Source organism: Capricornis sumatraensis, chromosome 2 (assembly GCF_032405125.1).
Source record: "Capricornis sumatraensis isolate serow.1 chromosome 2, serow.2, whole genome shotgun sequence".
In the NCBI taxonomy this organism is placed as follows: domain Eukaryota; kingdom Metazoa; phylum Chordata; class Mammalia; order Artiodactyla; family Bovidae; genus Capricornis; species Capricornis sumatraensis.
In genome coordinates, this window is record NC_091070.1 from 169,376,976 (window position 1) to 169,393,372 (window position 16,397).

The 16,397-nt window shown below is 35.9% G+C and overlaps 1 protein-coding gene across 1 annotated transcript in view; it reads right to left on the reverse strand.

The window, feature by feature from the left end:
• The window catches only part of MSH4 (mutS homolog 4), an 85,241-nt gene that overhangs the window by 8,970 nt on the left and 59,874 nt on the right, over nucleotides 1–16,397 (reverse strand). The window contains exons 13-18 of the mRNA XM_068966161.1: nucleotides 16,140–16,243; nucleotides 14,785–14,909; nucleotides 12,135–12,335; nucleotides 7,402–7,520; nucleotides 5,754–5,882; nucleotides 2,176–2,350 (exon numbers count right to left, since the gene is read on the reverse strand). Of these exons, the coding sequence (XP_068822262.1) occupies nucleotides 2,176–2,350; nucleotides 5,754–5,882; nucleotides 7,402–7,520; nucleotides 12,135–12,335; nucleotides 14,785–14,909; nucleotides 16,140–16,243 (853 nt within the window). The remainder of the gene's footprint in view (nucleotides 1–2,175; nucleotides 2,351–5,753; nucleotides 5,883–7,401; nucleotides 7,521–12,134; nucleotides 12,336–14,784; nucleotides 14,910–16,139; nucleotides 16,244–16,397) is intronic.

Sequence of the window (16,397 nt, forward strand, 5' to 3'; positions counted from 1 at the left end):
AAATGGTATGGACCTAACAGAAGCAGACGATATTAAGAAGAGGTGGCAAAAATACATAAAAATTACACAAAAAAGAACATAATGATCCAGATAACCACAATGGTGTGATCATTCACCTAGAGGAAGCATGTTGGGGTGCGAAGCCAAGTGGGCCTTAGGAAGCATCACTATGAACAATGCTAGTGGAGGTGATGGAATTCCAGCTGAGCTATTTCAAATCCTAAAAGATGACAATTTGAAAGTGCTGCACTCAATATGCAAGCAAATTTGGAAAACTCAACAGTGGCCACAGGACTGGAAAACGTCAGTTTTCCTTCCAATTCCAAAGAAGGGCAGTGCCAAAGAATGTTCAAACTACAACACAATTGCATTCATCTCACATGCTAGCAAAGTAATGCTCAAAATTCTCCAAGGTTTCAACAGTACATAAACCAAGAACTTCCAGATGTTCAAGTTGGATTTAGAAAAGGCAGAGGAACCAAAGATCAAATTGCCAACATCCACTGGATCATAGAAAATGCAAGCGAATTCCACAAAAACATCCACTTCTGCTTCACTGACCCAACTAAAGTCTTTGTGTGGATCACAACAAACGGTGGAAAATTCTGAAAGATTTGGGAATACCAGACCACCTTACATGCCTCCTGAGAAATGTGCATGCAGATCAAGAAGCAACAGCTAGAACCAGACATGGAACAATGGACTGGTTCCAAATTGGGAAAGGAGTACATCAAGGCTGTATATTGTCTCCCTGCTTATTTAACTTATATGCAGAGTAAATCATGTGAAATGCTGGGCTGGATGAAGCACAAGCTGGAATCAAGATTGCCAGAAGAAATAGCAATAACCTCAGATATGCAGATGACACACCCTAGTGGAATAATACTAAGAGGAACTAAAGATCCTCGTGACGAAGGAGAAAGAGGACAGTGAAAAGCTGGCTTAAAACTCAACATTCAGGAAACGAAGATCATGGCATCTGGTCCCATCACTTCTTGGCAAATAGATGGGGAAATAATGGGAACAGTGAGAGACTTTATTTTCTTGGGCTCCAAAATCACTGCAGATGGGGACAGAAACCATGAAATTAAAATACACTTGCTCCTTGGAAGAAAAGCTATGACAAACCTAGACAGCATGTTAAAAAGCAGAAACATTATTTTGCCAACAAAGCTCTGTATAGTCAAAGCTATGGTTTTTCAGTAGTCATGTATGGATGTGAGAGTTGGACCATAACGAAGGCTGAGCACTGAAGAATTAATATTTTTGAACTGTGGCGTTGGAAGACTCCTGATAGTCCCCTGGACTGCAAGGATATCAAACCGGCCAATCCTAAATAAAATCCATCTTGAATATTCATTGGAAGGACTAATGCTGAAGCTGAAGCTCCAATACTTTGGCCATCTGATGAGAAGAGCCAGCTCACTAGAAAAGACCCTGATGCTGGGAAAGACTGAAGGCAGGAGGAGAAGGGGATGATAGTGGATGAGATGGTTGGATGGCATCACCAACTCAGTGGACATGAGTTTGAGCAAGCTTCAGGAGATGGTGAAGGACAGGGAAGCCAGGTGTGCTGCAGTCCGTAGGTCATGAAGAGTCAGACATGACTGAGCGACTGAACAACAAGGTAAAAGTCAATCGAAAATTCCCTGAATCTGTCAACTTTACATGTATCATAATGATTTAGATAGAAAATATCTAACCAATTTTATGAACACACATAATTTGGTAACACATTCCATTTTAAGACTTAAGATTTAATTACCAAGTTCTCCAAATTTGAAGAAAACAGAGGAAGGACCTTGTTACTAAAAGAGTGTCTAAGAAATATATAATTTCCAATTCAGTATATAACTTTCAAGTATAACTAAATTACATTTTCCTAAGTGTAGAAACATACTTCTGGGGCTCCCATGTATTATAATTCTATATAGTTACTGTTAATATGTTTTTGAAACAAGCTTAATACATAAAAATGTGAATTTGACATAAAAAATACAGTCTTAGAGCAGAGACACATTCAAAAGAATGAAAGATAAAACTGCTTAGACTGATAGTCAAATAAACAGGAAAGAAAGTTTATCTTTTAAGAATATATGGTATTTCAGCATAAACACACATTTATATACACACACATATATATAGTATATATATATAACATTTCTATATGTATACCATAATTTTTTTCTTCTGTAAGTCCCTTAGAAAGTTTGTAGGTATACAAGATTGCTTCTTTATTTCTTGAAGTGTTCTTTACATGTTGAACTTCAAAATGCATGTTTTCTACGTTAGGATATAGACCATCTATTTGGCACAGTTCCAGGAAATGTGTAGCAAACAGTGTAAATGCCTAGAACATATAATAAATATCAATATTTTTAAGTGCACTAGAAATTTTTAACTATTTAAACATAAAATTTATTTTAACTTATTAAGTAGCTTCACAGAAATGTAATGAAACTGGTAAACTTTGAGGCTAACATGGTCAACTCATCTTAAAATGTTTTGAAATTTTATATTCAATGAGGGAAACATTTATTATGTTTACACAAACACATGTATGTTACATTATGGAAAAGAGAACAAATGCAAAAATCCTAAAAGAAAGAATCTGAAGATACTGAAAGGATGAAGTTTACCAGAAATATAACTATTAACTGAGGTAATCATTTATTAGAGAAGTTACCCACAAACAAAATCGTAACATTTCCCTCACTTTAAAAAATTTTTACTTTAAAAGTAGATTCCTCCCATATAAGTAGTTTAGGGAAAGTGAAATCAGTGGCTTATCTTAGGTATTTGAAACTGCATAGGTTTTTACTTTTATATTTGCATTAAGTTAGGGTTAGGTACTTATACGAGGGAAAAAAAGGTTGAGAACACTGCTTAGTACAATGATTCTTCAAGTTTAGTAATCCCCTGGGGAGCTTGTTAAAGATGCAAATTATTGATGCTTATCCTCCTCACATTCCCAATCAGTAACTGTAATTTAGAGCCCCAGGAAACTGCAGTTTCCCTAAGCACTTTAGGTGATTTTGATGGAGATGGTTCAAGTGACTTAAGACCAGCACAGTGGCTTCCTGTCCTGTGTTCAGAGTTACTGAAGCAGATATGACTAATTATGTCAGTGAGAAATGAAATATATGATTAGTAGAAAAATTAAATAGTAAAACATTAAAAAGAAAATATTTCACTGGCAAATGACTATCAGTTATGGAAAGAGTTAGCAAGGGGAGGAATGGTTTTGTACATGACAGAAAAATATGTAATAAATCTCAACTATTAAACAAATCAAAGGGGGTATAAAACAAGCAAAATTTGTAAAGCAGCAAGAAAATTTTTTCTTAGAAATTTATTTTTGGCTGTGCTGGGTCTTCACTGCAGCCTGTAGGCTTTCTCTAGTTATGGTGAGTGGGGGCTACTCTCTAGTTGCTGTGCATAGGCTTCTCATCGCAGTGGCTGCTCTTGTTTCGGAGTACGGGCTCTAGTGTGCATACGCTCAGGAGGTGCAGTGCATGGGCTTAGTCATCTTGCATCATGTGGAATCTCCCCAGACCAGGGATCGAACCCATGCTCCCTGCACTGGCAGTTAGATTCTTAACCACTAGAAAACCAGGCTAGTCCCAAGAAAATATCCCAGTAAACTATTTAGAAGCTAGAGACGATGTTCATAATAACTATTATGTCCTCAAATTTTATGCCCCCCATACTCAGTTGCTCAATCGTGTCCAACTCTTTGTGACCCCAGGGACTGTATCCCTCCAGGCTCCTCTGTTCACGGAATTTTCCAAGCAACAATACTGGTGTGGGTTGCCCTTTCCTACTCCAGAGGATCTTCCCGACCCAGGGATCAAACCCACATCTCTTGTGTCTCTTGCATTGGCAGGTGGATTCTTTACCACTGTGCCACCTGGGAGGCCCATACTATTAATCAGATACACACAAATTAAAGAAATTGTGAGGTATCATCATATATACTAAAATACCTTTTTTTAGTAAGACAGTAAATTTGATTCCCTCATCATTGCTGATAACATTATAAACTGCAACAGCCCTTTGGAAAGTAGCATTGTGGGCTGTTTAATCAGACCCTCTGGCTTTATTACCTTGACTTTGCTGCCTACTCTAAAGAATACACAGAAGAACTGTACAAAAAAAGATCTTCATGACCAAGATAATCACGATGGTGTGATCACTCACCTAGAGCCAGATATCCTGGAACGTGAAATCAAGTGGTCCTTAGAAAGCACCACTATGAACAAAACTAGTGGAGGTGATGGAATTCCAGTTGAGCTATTTCAAATCCTGAAAGAAGATGACATGAAAGTGCTGCACTCAATATGCCAGCAAATTTGGAAAACTCAGCAGTGGCCACAGGACTGGAAAAGGTCAGTTTTTATTCCAATTCCAAAGAAAGGCAATGCCAAAGAATGCTCAAACTACTGCACAATTGCACTCATCTCACACGCTAGTAATGCTCAAAATTCTCCAAGCCAGGATTCAGCAATACGTGAACCACAAATTTCCAGATGTTCAAGATGGTTTTAGAAAAGGCAGAGGAACCAGAGATCAAATTGCCAACATCCGCTGGATCATGGGAAAAGCAAGAGAGTTCCAGAAAAACATCTATTTCTGCTTTATTGACTATGCCAAAGCTTTTGACTCTGTGGATCACAATAAACTGTGGAAAATTCTGAGAGAGATGGGAATACTAGACCACCTGACCTGCTTCCTGAGAAACCTATATGCAGGTCAGGAAGCAACAGTTAGAAATGGACACAGAACAACAGACTGCTTCCAAATAGGAAAAGGAGTACATCAAGGCTGTATATTGTCACCCTGCTTATTTCACTTTTATGCAGAGTACATCATGAGAAACGCTGGGCTGGAAGAAGCACAAGCTGGAATCAAGATTGCTGGGAGAAATATCAATAACCTCAGATATGCAGATGACACCACCCTTATGGCAGAAAGTGAAGAGGAACTAAAAAGCCTCTTGATGAAAGTGAAAGAGGAGAGGGAAAAAGTTGGCTTAAAGCTCAACATTCAGAAAACGAAGATCATGGCATCTGGTCCCATCATTTCATGGGAAATAGATGGGGAAACAGTGGAAACAGTGGCTGACTTTCTGTTTGGGGGCTCCAAAATCACTGCAGATGGTGATTGCAGCCATGAAATTAAAAGACACTTACTCCTTGGAAGGAAAGTTATGACCAACCTAGATAGCATATTAAAAAGCAGAGATCTTACTTTGCCAACAAAGGTCCGTCTAGTCAAGGCTATGGTTTTTCCAGTGGTCATGTATGGATGTGAGAATTGGACTGTGAAGAAAGCTGAGTGCTGAAGAATTCATGCTTTTGAACTGTGGTGTTGGAGAAGACTCCTTTGGACTGCAGAGATCCAACCAGTCCATCCTAAAGGAGATCATTCCTGGGTGTTCATTGGAGGGACTGATGCTGAAGCTGAAACTCCAGTACTTTGGCCACCTCATGCGAAGAGTTGACTTATTTGAAAAGATCTTGATGCTGGGAAAGATTGAAGGTGGGAGAAGAAGGGGACGACAGAGGATGAGATGGCTGGATGGCATCACCGACTCGATGGACATGAGTTTGAGTGAACTCCGTGAGTTTGTGATGGACAGTGAGGCCTGAAGTGCTGTGATTCATGGAGTCGCAAAAAGTTGGACACAACTGAGTGACTGAACTGAACTGATATAATTTTAAAGACTATACAATTTAAATAGAGAGGAATACCTTTAAGCTCAGCAGATGTTCACAAACAGCATAACAAATGCCAATACCTTCTTCTGTATTAGTACCTCTGCCAAGTTCATCAATTAATATGAGTGACTTGTCATTAGCATTATGTAGAATATATGCTATCTGAAAATATAATTCCTAAATTATTCATTGCAACCAAATAGCTGTCACTATTATACCAAAAAATGAAGAAAAATCCAGTTCCTTTATTAGTTCATTTGAAATATATTTTGATAGAGAAAACTCACTGTGCAGAAACTAACACATTGCTTTTCTTTCTAAAAATTTCATTACTAATAATTCCAATAGAATAGCTGATATGTATATAAATTGACATATGCATAGAGTAAATAACCATTATCTAAAATATTGATGAATCAGATACAGTGAAATAAAGCAATGAATTAAATGTTTAAATAAAGCACAAAGATGGTCATTTTCTTGTTTAAGAGAAAATTGCTCAGTCATGTCTGACACTGCGACCCCATGGACTATACAGCTCATGGAATTCTCCAGGCCAGAATACTGGAGTGAGTAGCCTTTCTCTTCTCAAGAGGATCTTCCCAACCCAGAGACAGAATCCAGGTTTCCCGCATTGCAGGCATATTCTCTACCAGCTGAGCTACAGGGAAGTCCAAGAGTGCTGGAATGGTAGCCTATCCCTTCTCCAGCGGATCTTCCTGACCCAGGAATCCAACCGGGGTTTCCTACACTGCAGGCAGATTCTTTACCAACTGAGCTATGATGAATCAATTGCCCTCATAAACATTCTAAACTATCTCTCAGTTAACATTTCTGTAGCCAGTAAAAATGAAAAGAAATGTTTAGAAAAAAGCATCCAAGTCCATTGATTTCTGAGTAAAATAAATTTAAATCATGCCTGATACAGACTTATGTTATGACACAACTGTTAACCATCATGGCCATTTTACCTTTCCATGGGACTAAGCTTCTTGAGAGCTAGGACCATTTAAAAATATGCCTCAAGCACCTAGTCTATTGCTATATTCCCCCATCATTATTCAATACATACTAAATAATTATATAAATATCACATACAGTGAGTAAATGATACCTTTATTCCCTGTCTATCTAAAGAAAATTAGTCAACTGCACAATGATCCAATAACCTATACCTAATAAAGATAGGCCAAAAGCTATACTGAATTCCTTTAACCCTTCAAGTTTACTTGACATGTGCTCAGATCAAAAATAGGTGCTGATACATACTTTGGCATAGGAAGTGAAAATTCCACAAGAGCACAAAAAGGGTGATTTTTAAAAAACCTTTTAACACAGTGATCTTTTATTTTAAAATCAAGCCTAACTATGCACAATGTTTCTGAACAGGTCATTGCCTTCTGAAGTCTTTTATATATTCCATATAAAAACATGAAAGCATGTTTTTATCATTCAATAACACTAGCTTTTTCTTTAAAGCTGTATTTTTCAATAAATCATTTACTTCTATTTCCACATAAGACAGAAATTAGGAAGCTGTCTTTGACTGCCCTCTGGCTCTTGTAGAGGAGTATAAACACATCTGCAAGCTTTAATAGAAAAATACTTTCTTATGTTATAATTGACCATTAGTAGGATAATTCAATATGTTTTTAACATAAGGAAAGTTGAAATCAGGTACCTCTTTCATTTCCTTCATAAATGTTGATGAATTTGTTTCGATATCGTCATCAGTACTTATTCTTGTAAAAATTTGTTCAGCAATTCTAAAGGAAGAATATTCTGCTGGAACATATGATCCTATAAAATATAAGTCAAAGTAAACTGAGATGCTTTTATAAAATATAAGCACTACTAACACTGCACTTTCTACCAACTCAGATTATTTAGTAGCCTATCTAAGGATTAATGTGATGGAAAGATCACAAGATATGGAATTAGAAGGCATGGCTCCAGCTCTGTCATTTATTTTACAACCTTGGACAGAACTTAAATTCTCCCAGCTTCATCTTCCTCACATATAAAATGGAAATGCTTACCCTACCTATTGTACAAAGTTATTTGGAAGTGGAAAAAAGATAATACATATTTGAGTACATAAGAAAGATTTGTTATAAATTTGATAAAAATTGTTAAATAGTATAGTCAGATGAGAATATTCAAAGTATGAAAATCTGAAGGAAATGCTTATGAAGCTCAAGTTGATAAAATCATTATAGAAAGGTATATTAAGAACTAGTTGTCATTAGAAAAATACAGAACCATCTACAATTAGAATGAATGCAAAACATTAAATTTTTTATTAAGGTGAATTTTTATTCACAAGATGGTTTCTGTGTGAGAAATATCAGGCTAACTAACCTAAAATATTCATCTCTTGAAAACAGATTAATCTTATTATTTATATCTATCGCTATACAAAATGGGATACAAAAAGCATTCTAAAACCATAAGAAGATAAAAATATACAAATAGTTAAATGAAAAAAGTGTCAAATATACAGAACTCTGTATAGACAAAATGTGAAATAATGAGAGTGAAGAAACAAAGCCAGATTATTCCAGGATTTAAAGCAAAGACAAGGGTGAAGAATAGGATCTACTTTTGCATAATAAAGAATAGCAGGAAGCAAAAGCAAAAGTTCAGATAATATTAATATCAATGCAGGTAATAATAATAACAATAGCAATTATGATGACATCTCAGAGAGCAAATAAATACATTCTCACAGGATTGCCAAAATGATCACATAGGAAAAATAAATGTGAAAGTACCAAGTATAGAATATAGCGTATATGGTGCATATGGTTCATATTTTCCCTTCTCTCTTACCTCCACTAAAGGCTCTTAACATATCTTATCATCATATCACAGAAGCCTGCTGGCTGGTACTTTGCATCTAATCTGGCTCTTCTCTAACCTTACAATAGCCAAAGTGATCTATGTAAAACTCAAATCCAATTATGCCATTCTCTTGCTAAAACATCTATAGCTCCCTATAGATATCTGGATAAGGTTCTCTCTCCTCCATTAAATGCCTAAGGCCCTTCACAACCTGACTTCTGCCCATCTCTCCAGCTTTAAGCCTGCCACTTCTCACAGTCACTCTTTATTTTACAAAGCAAAAGAACTACTAAGCCTTTGAACTCCTTGTAGCTACTTAGGAATGTCATGCTGTTTATTGCTTCTGTGCTTTAGAACATGCTCTTCTCTCTATTTTCTCTCATACCCTTCCCTTAAGACCATAGCATTGTGTGTGTGTGTGTGTGTGTGTGTGTGTGTGTGTGTAAACAGCATTATTCCTAAGGAGCTACAAGGAGTCCAGAGGCTTAGGGTTTTTTTTCGCTTTGTAGAACATAGAGTAGTTTAATCTTTACAACAATTCTTAGACATAGGTACTATTATATTTTTCATTTACAGATAGAAAAACTAAGGAGGTTAAGTATTTGCCTAAGATCACACAGCCAGTAACTACAAAAACTAGGTCTAGCTCCAAAGCCTATATTCTCAACTTCCATGCTTTCTGAGTCCTACTATTTCCTTTATAATCAGATTTTATAAGATACTACATACTTTTAGGAATTCAAAGATCGTGGCAAGAGAAGTAGAGTAATAGTAATTTTCTTCAAATATCTGACAGCCTGTTCTTAGGATATAATAGATTGTTCTGAAATGCACAGAAGTTAAGAACTAGGACTAATGAGTAGAAGTTCTATACAGTCAAATTTTAATTCAGTATAATGAATGTTTTAACAATTATAACTACACAGAAATTAGACAGCCTGTTTTTTAAAGGCCGGAACTCATAATTATTCAAACAGAAGTAAGATTATTGTCTCAGATATGAAACAGTATTCTTATAAGGGAACAGAAGTTATCTAAGATAGCCTTTTAAATTTAATAAAGTACATACTCTTTATTCATTCATTCACTCACTTCTGATTTTCTTTCCCAGTAGTAAGGGATATTTGCACTATGATCGATATTACTATTCTGCATTTCCCTTAAAATCCATTACATTAAACCAAGGTTTTTCAATCACATCAAGGGTTGCATAATTCTTTCTTGAGCACGTATGTGGGCTGAGGCAGGGAGGGGGGTAAAGGAAGATGGTTCCCCTGTGAATTGTAGAATATTTAGCAGCAACCCTGGATATTATACAAAAAAGATCTTAATGACCCAGATAACCACAATGGTGTGATCACTAACTCACCTAGAGCCAGACACCCTGGAATGTGAAGTCAAGCAGGCCTTAGGAAGCATCACTACAGACAAACCTAGTGGAGGTGATAGAATTCCAGCTGAGCTATTTCAAATCCTAAAAGATGAGGCCGTGAAAGTGCTACACCCAATATGCCAACAGATTTGGAAAACTCGGGAGTGGCCACAGGATTGGAAAAGATCAGTTTTCATTCCAGTCCCTAAGAAAGGCAATGCCAAAGAATGATCAAACTACCACACAACTGCACTCTTCTCACACACTAGTAAAGGAATCTCAAAATTGCCCAAGCCAGGCTTCAACAATAGTGAACCGAGAACTTCCAGATGTTCAAGCTGGATTTAGAAAAGGCAGAGTAACCAGAGATCAAATTGTCAACATCCATTGGATCATAGAAAAGGAAGAGAATTCCATTAACATCTACTTCTGTTTCACTAACTATGCTAAAGCCTTTAACTGCACAGATCACAACAAAATGGAAAATTCTTAAAGAGACAGGAATACCAGACCACCTTACCTGCCTCTTGAGAAAGCTGTATGCAGGTCAAGAAGAAACAGTTAGAACTGGACATGGAACAATGGACTGATTCCAAATCGGGAAAGGAGTATGTCAAGGCTGTATGTTGTCACCCTGCTTATTTAACTTATATGCAGAGTACATCATGTGAAATGCCAGGCTTAAGTACAAGCCAGAATCAAGATTTCTGGGAGAAATATCAACAACCTCAGATATGCAGATGACACCACCCTTATGGCAGAAGGTGAAGAGGAACTAAAGACCCTCATGATGAAGGTGAAAAAGGAAAAGGAAAAAGCTGGCTTAAAACTCAACATTCAGAAAACTAAGATTATGGCATCTGGTCCCATTAATTCATGGCAAATAGATGGGCGAACAATAGAAACAGTAAGATACTATTTTGGGGGGTTCTAAAATCACTGCAGATGGTGACTGTACCCATGAATGAAAAGACAAGATTGCTCTTCGGAAGAAAAGCTATGGCAAACCTAGAAAACATATTGAAGCAGAGACATTACTTTGCTGACAAATGTCCATATAGTCAAAGCTATGGTTTTTCCAGTAGTCATGTATGGATGTAAGAGTTGGACCATAATGAAAATTGAACACCAAAAAATTGATGCCTTTGAACTGTGGTGTTGGAGAATATTTTTGAGAGTCCCTTGGTCTGCAAGGAGATCAAACCAGTCAATCCTAAAGGAAATCAGTGCTGAGTATTCATTGGAAGGACTGATGCTAAAGCTGAAGGTCCAATACTTTGGCCATCTGATGCAAAAAACTGACTCATTAGAAAAGACCCTGATGCTGGGAAAGATTGAGGACAGCAGGAGAAGGGGACGACAGAGGATGAGATGGTTGGATGGAATCACTGACTTGATGGACATGAGTTTGAGCAAGCTCCGGGAGTTGGTGATGGACAGGCAAGCCTGGAGTGCTGCAGTCCATGGGGTCACAAAGAGTCGGACACAACTGAGCAACTGAACTGGATTTTATACTCCCCTCAGTTGTGACAACTAAAAATGTCTCCAGACATTGCCAATTCCAGAGGGTGAGGTGAACCAAAATTATCCCAGACTGACCAGTCATCTGGTCTCTGATTAACATCAGTCTCCATGACCCCAATTTTTAGAGATAAAAGGTGAGTTGTGTCTCGATGCCAAGAAATCCATAACAATGTTGGGACACTGACAGTCATTTACACAGTCACAAAGAGTTGGACACAACTGAACGACTGAACTGAACTGTATGCACACATAAGTGTAACACAGCAGTTGTTAAAACTAAGTTATTGGTAAACCTTAAATTAAGTAAGGGAAATGTTTCTATGCCCAATGTTACAATTTTGGGAAAAATCTTATATGAGTTATTAAAGGCAGTAGTTTCTGCTACTTGTACCACTTTCTCTTTCAACAAAGTTTTTGAATCTCAGATAATTATACAATTCAATTTACTAATAGTTGATACACATTAATAACTATAATAAAGAAGCTCTATTTCTATTATATCCCACAAGATTTTCAGTACAATGTAATCCAATCTGGATAGAGCTTAATAAATACCAAATTGTAAAAGTTATGGTCCATATATATATATACATATATATGATCTAAAATACTGGGCATGAGATATTTTAAAGAGGGAGCAGAACTGATAACCATAAAGTAAACATGTAACTTACCAATTTGGGCCATAATCTGACAAAGAGCAATCTGTTTCAAATATGTGGATTTCCCACTCATATTTGGTCCAGTTATGATAAAAAAATTACTCCCTTCTGTAATATAGGTATTGTTAGCGACAGGTTTTTCCACAGATATTCTTTCAAGAATGGGATGCCACCCCTGCTTGATTGCTAAAGTATCAGTAAACTCTGGCCGAACTAAAGAGAAAAATAAAATGGTTTTGAAAGATTAATATATTTATACTTAAAAGATTTTGTGGTGTGTACATACTGTTTATACTTTAGTGACTTTACTAGAGACAATCTGGAACAATGTCATTAAGTTATTATTTTTTCTTCAGTCCTTCCAAATGATAACTGGCATAGTCTAATCACATCAGAACTTATATTCTTTTCCAGAAAAAATATGATTTTGGTCCTGTCATTGTTCAGGGCTCCAAAAGAGTTCATAACATTTTCAGATTTGCGTAAATTAAAAGGAATCAACTAGCCATTTAAAAATAACAATTAATTTCAATGACTCTAAAATTGCACATTTACTTAATCCTCACCTTAAGCATTATTTCAAATTTGGCATACTTAGCTTTTCAAATGAGGTCTGAAAATAGAACAAAACCAAATAAAAACACAATTCTACATCCAAACTTATAGAAATTTTGTCTAAAAAGTATTCTCAGAGGATAGAAAAAACAGACACGAAAGATTTTGTTAATTTTGTAGAAAGAAATAATGATCAGGTTTCTATAGATGCTTTCTAAGTCATCCTTCTTATTTAACTTATATGCAGAGTACATCATGAGAAACGCTAGGCTGGAAGAAGCACAAGCTGGAATCAAGATTGCTGGGAGAAATATCAATAACCTCAGATTTGCAGATGACACCACCCTTATGGCAGAAAGTGAAGAGGAACTAAAAAGCCTTTTGATGAAAGTGTAAGAGAAGAGTGAAAAAGTTGGCTTAAAGTTCAACATTCAGAAAACTAAGATCATGGCATCTGGTCCCATCACTTCATGGCACATAGATGAGGAAACAGTGGAAACAGTGACAATTTTTCTGGGCTCCAAAATCACTGCAGATGGTGACTGCAGCCATGAAATTAAAAGACACTCCTTGGAAGGAAAGTTACGTCCCTAGATAGCACATTAAAAAGCAGAGACATTACTTTGCCAACAAAGGTCCATCTAGTCAAGGCTATGGTTTTTCCAGTGGTCATGTATGGATGTGAGAGTTGGACTGTGAAGAAAGCTGAGTGCTGAAGAATTGATGCTTTTGAACTGTGGTGTTGGAGAAGACTCTTGAGAGTCCCTTGGACTGTAAGGAGATCCAACCAGTCCATTCTAAATGAGACCAGTCCTGGGTGTTGAGTGGAAGGACTGATGCTGAGGCTAAAACTCCAATATTTTGGCCACCTCATATGAAGAGTTGACTCAATGGAAAAGACTCTGATGTTGGGAGGGATTGGGGGCAGGAGGAGAAGGGGATGGCAGAGGATGAGAGGGCTGGATGGCATCACCAACTTGATGCACATGAGTTTGGGTGAACTGCAGGAGTTGGTGATGGACAGGGAGGCCTGGAATGCTGTGATTCATGGGGTCGCAAAGACTCGGACACGACTGAGCGACTGAACTGAACTGAAGATGAAGAAAGCAGAAAGAAGGTGAGAGACAAGTAAAAATTAAAATGCTACATGTCTCTCAAGGAAACACATGGATAAACTTGAAAGTATTCATTATAATAGTGAGGTTGATTAGTAAAATAAGAAAACTTTTACTATATTTAAATCATTTTTAATACCAAAAATTCACTTCTTATAAGTTTGGAGTTTTAGGGTAGTCCCTCTCAAAATGGAACAACATCAGATATCTTAATATTTGAGAAAACTATTAAGTTTTGGCCTATACAATACCAACTGAAAAATTTAATACTTCCATAAGAAATACAGAAATATCAAAAATGAAAAAACCTTTGTAAAACACATTTTCCATCATAAAGATTAATTAACAGAATGTTTTGGAAATACTATTAATTTTAACTAAAAATTTAATGTTATTAAGCCCACAATTACTCAACCAAATTATCATATACAAGTTATGAAAATTTGCATACTGATAGTTTGGATAAGAAATTTCAAGCGATGGGGGCTAACTTGAAGTATTCATTTAACATTAGAAAATTGCTTAACATTTATATTCAAGACCTGTAGTATAGACTTGGGACACAAAAATAAGTGATATAATTGATCTTGGGATGCTCACATCTGCTCACTTTTAGGAGTTTATTTCTGTCATGTCTGTTAGTATTAGCATCACACTGCTTCCTCAGACTTGAAATTTATGAATTTGGATAATCATTATTTTCACCAAAGAGACAGCTCTATAGTCTTTCTTATTTTAGGAAAGACTTTAAAGTTTCTTGCAGTATTTTTTTCTAATTTCTCAATTTCTCAGTAAATAATCTTTTGACTTCTAAAAGAAATTTTAAGGGTAATTTCACTTTCTATATTTTGAGTCTTAGTCTAGGACCATTGGTAAGAGACTATGTATCAGGGAAAAAAAAAAATAAAACATTTATAATTGCTACATAAAATTGCTTGAATGGAATACAAATTTCAGTATGCAACCTATTTATTCCAAAGAAAATAACTTACCATAGTCAGAAAGAGTACAGGCATGAGCAAATGACAGTAGCATATCCAGCATTGACACAGTGTCAGACAGTTTATATAAGCAATGAATATGCTCATAAATCTCACTAAGCAGTTTGCACACAATCCTGAAAGTACATGTTTGATAAGAGAAATAGTGCTTTTAAAAAAGGGGCATACAACATAATTATAAAACAATATAAAATTCATTGCCTGAGGTAAAATAACATTGACAGTTGAGTTGTACACTAGATAAAGTCTGTTGTTCTACTGTCGTATTTGAGAGATGAGGAAACTGAAGCTCATAATCAAGGTCACAGTTATTTAGCAGCAGAGAATCCATCTTCTGGTGTGTTAAGACCAAGTTTTTTTAATGACTGCTTTTCTTAAATATTAATAGAATAAGTTTTTAGTATTAGAAATATTTTCTATAGGTCAAATAAAGCCCTCACTATACTTCAATCAGTAGATCCCATCTATTAATAATTTTGCTTTTGCAATGTTAAATTTAACACAAACGCTATTATGTATTTTCTCTCTCACCCATCCTCTCTCCCTCTTTCTCTCTCTCATATACAACCCTAACTACATAATTATTTATGCTTATGTATGTGGTAGTTACCATATTGTGACATAATATAAAAGTTTTTCTCTTACATGGGAAAATATGTTCTGCTATTTCTTATTATATCTTATAATCTTTTTGATTTATGCTCTGAAATTGTTCTGAAAATCTAACATTTATCTTCATTGTCTCAGCTCAGCAATTCTGAATTTCCTAGTTCTTATTTCTAGACACATTGCTACTGTTTTATGAACAATAAAATACTGGCACTATTATAATGTTGTTATATATGTACTAAGTCATGAGAACTTGAGAGCTTACATGGTAAAGAAAAAGAATAAACTGAATGAAGTCCCAAATAAGCCCAGATGTGCCAACTTCTATATCATGATGGAGTACACACTACAGAAGTATCAGTGGTACTAGAGATATTTCAAGCTCAAGTCATTATGACATTTCTTAAAACTGTATTAAAAGGATGACTGAAGTACTGATGAAATGTGGATATTTGGCTGGGTATCAGGCTTTTTCTATAACCCAGTATAATGGATTTATTTTGGGGGAGGGGCAGTTTTAATGAGATTTGCCCTGAATGTTCTGTGAGGCTCAGTGATCTCAATCACAATAACAGACTTTAAAGTTTTAACTGTTTCTCTAGGAAATGATCTTTCCTTGTTAACATTCATAACTACAATTTTCTGCAACCAGAAAAAAAGTCAGTTAATGAAATGTATCGTAGTATCTCAAATCAAATCAATTTAAATCAGTATTCAAACATTTCAAATGCTCTTACATATAAGTCATGTGATAGATTTCTCTCAAAGACTCTTGGCATCTTTCATTCATTTTAATTAAATCTGCTGATGTAAAGCTATAAGAATTTTTCACTTTAGAAATCTGCTAGGAGATTAAAAAAATGTCAAGATACATACTCTTATGAAGCAAAACATACAGATTTTAAACAACAGAATTATAGGTACTTAGGTTAATCACTTTAATTCTTGAGATAACTGTATCATCAAAAAAGTCCCAAATAATGTTTGTAGAAGAG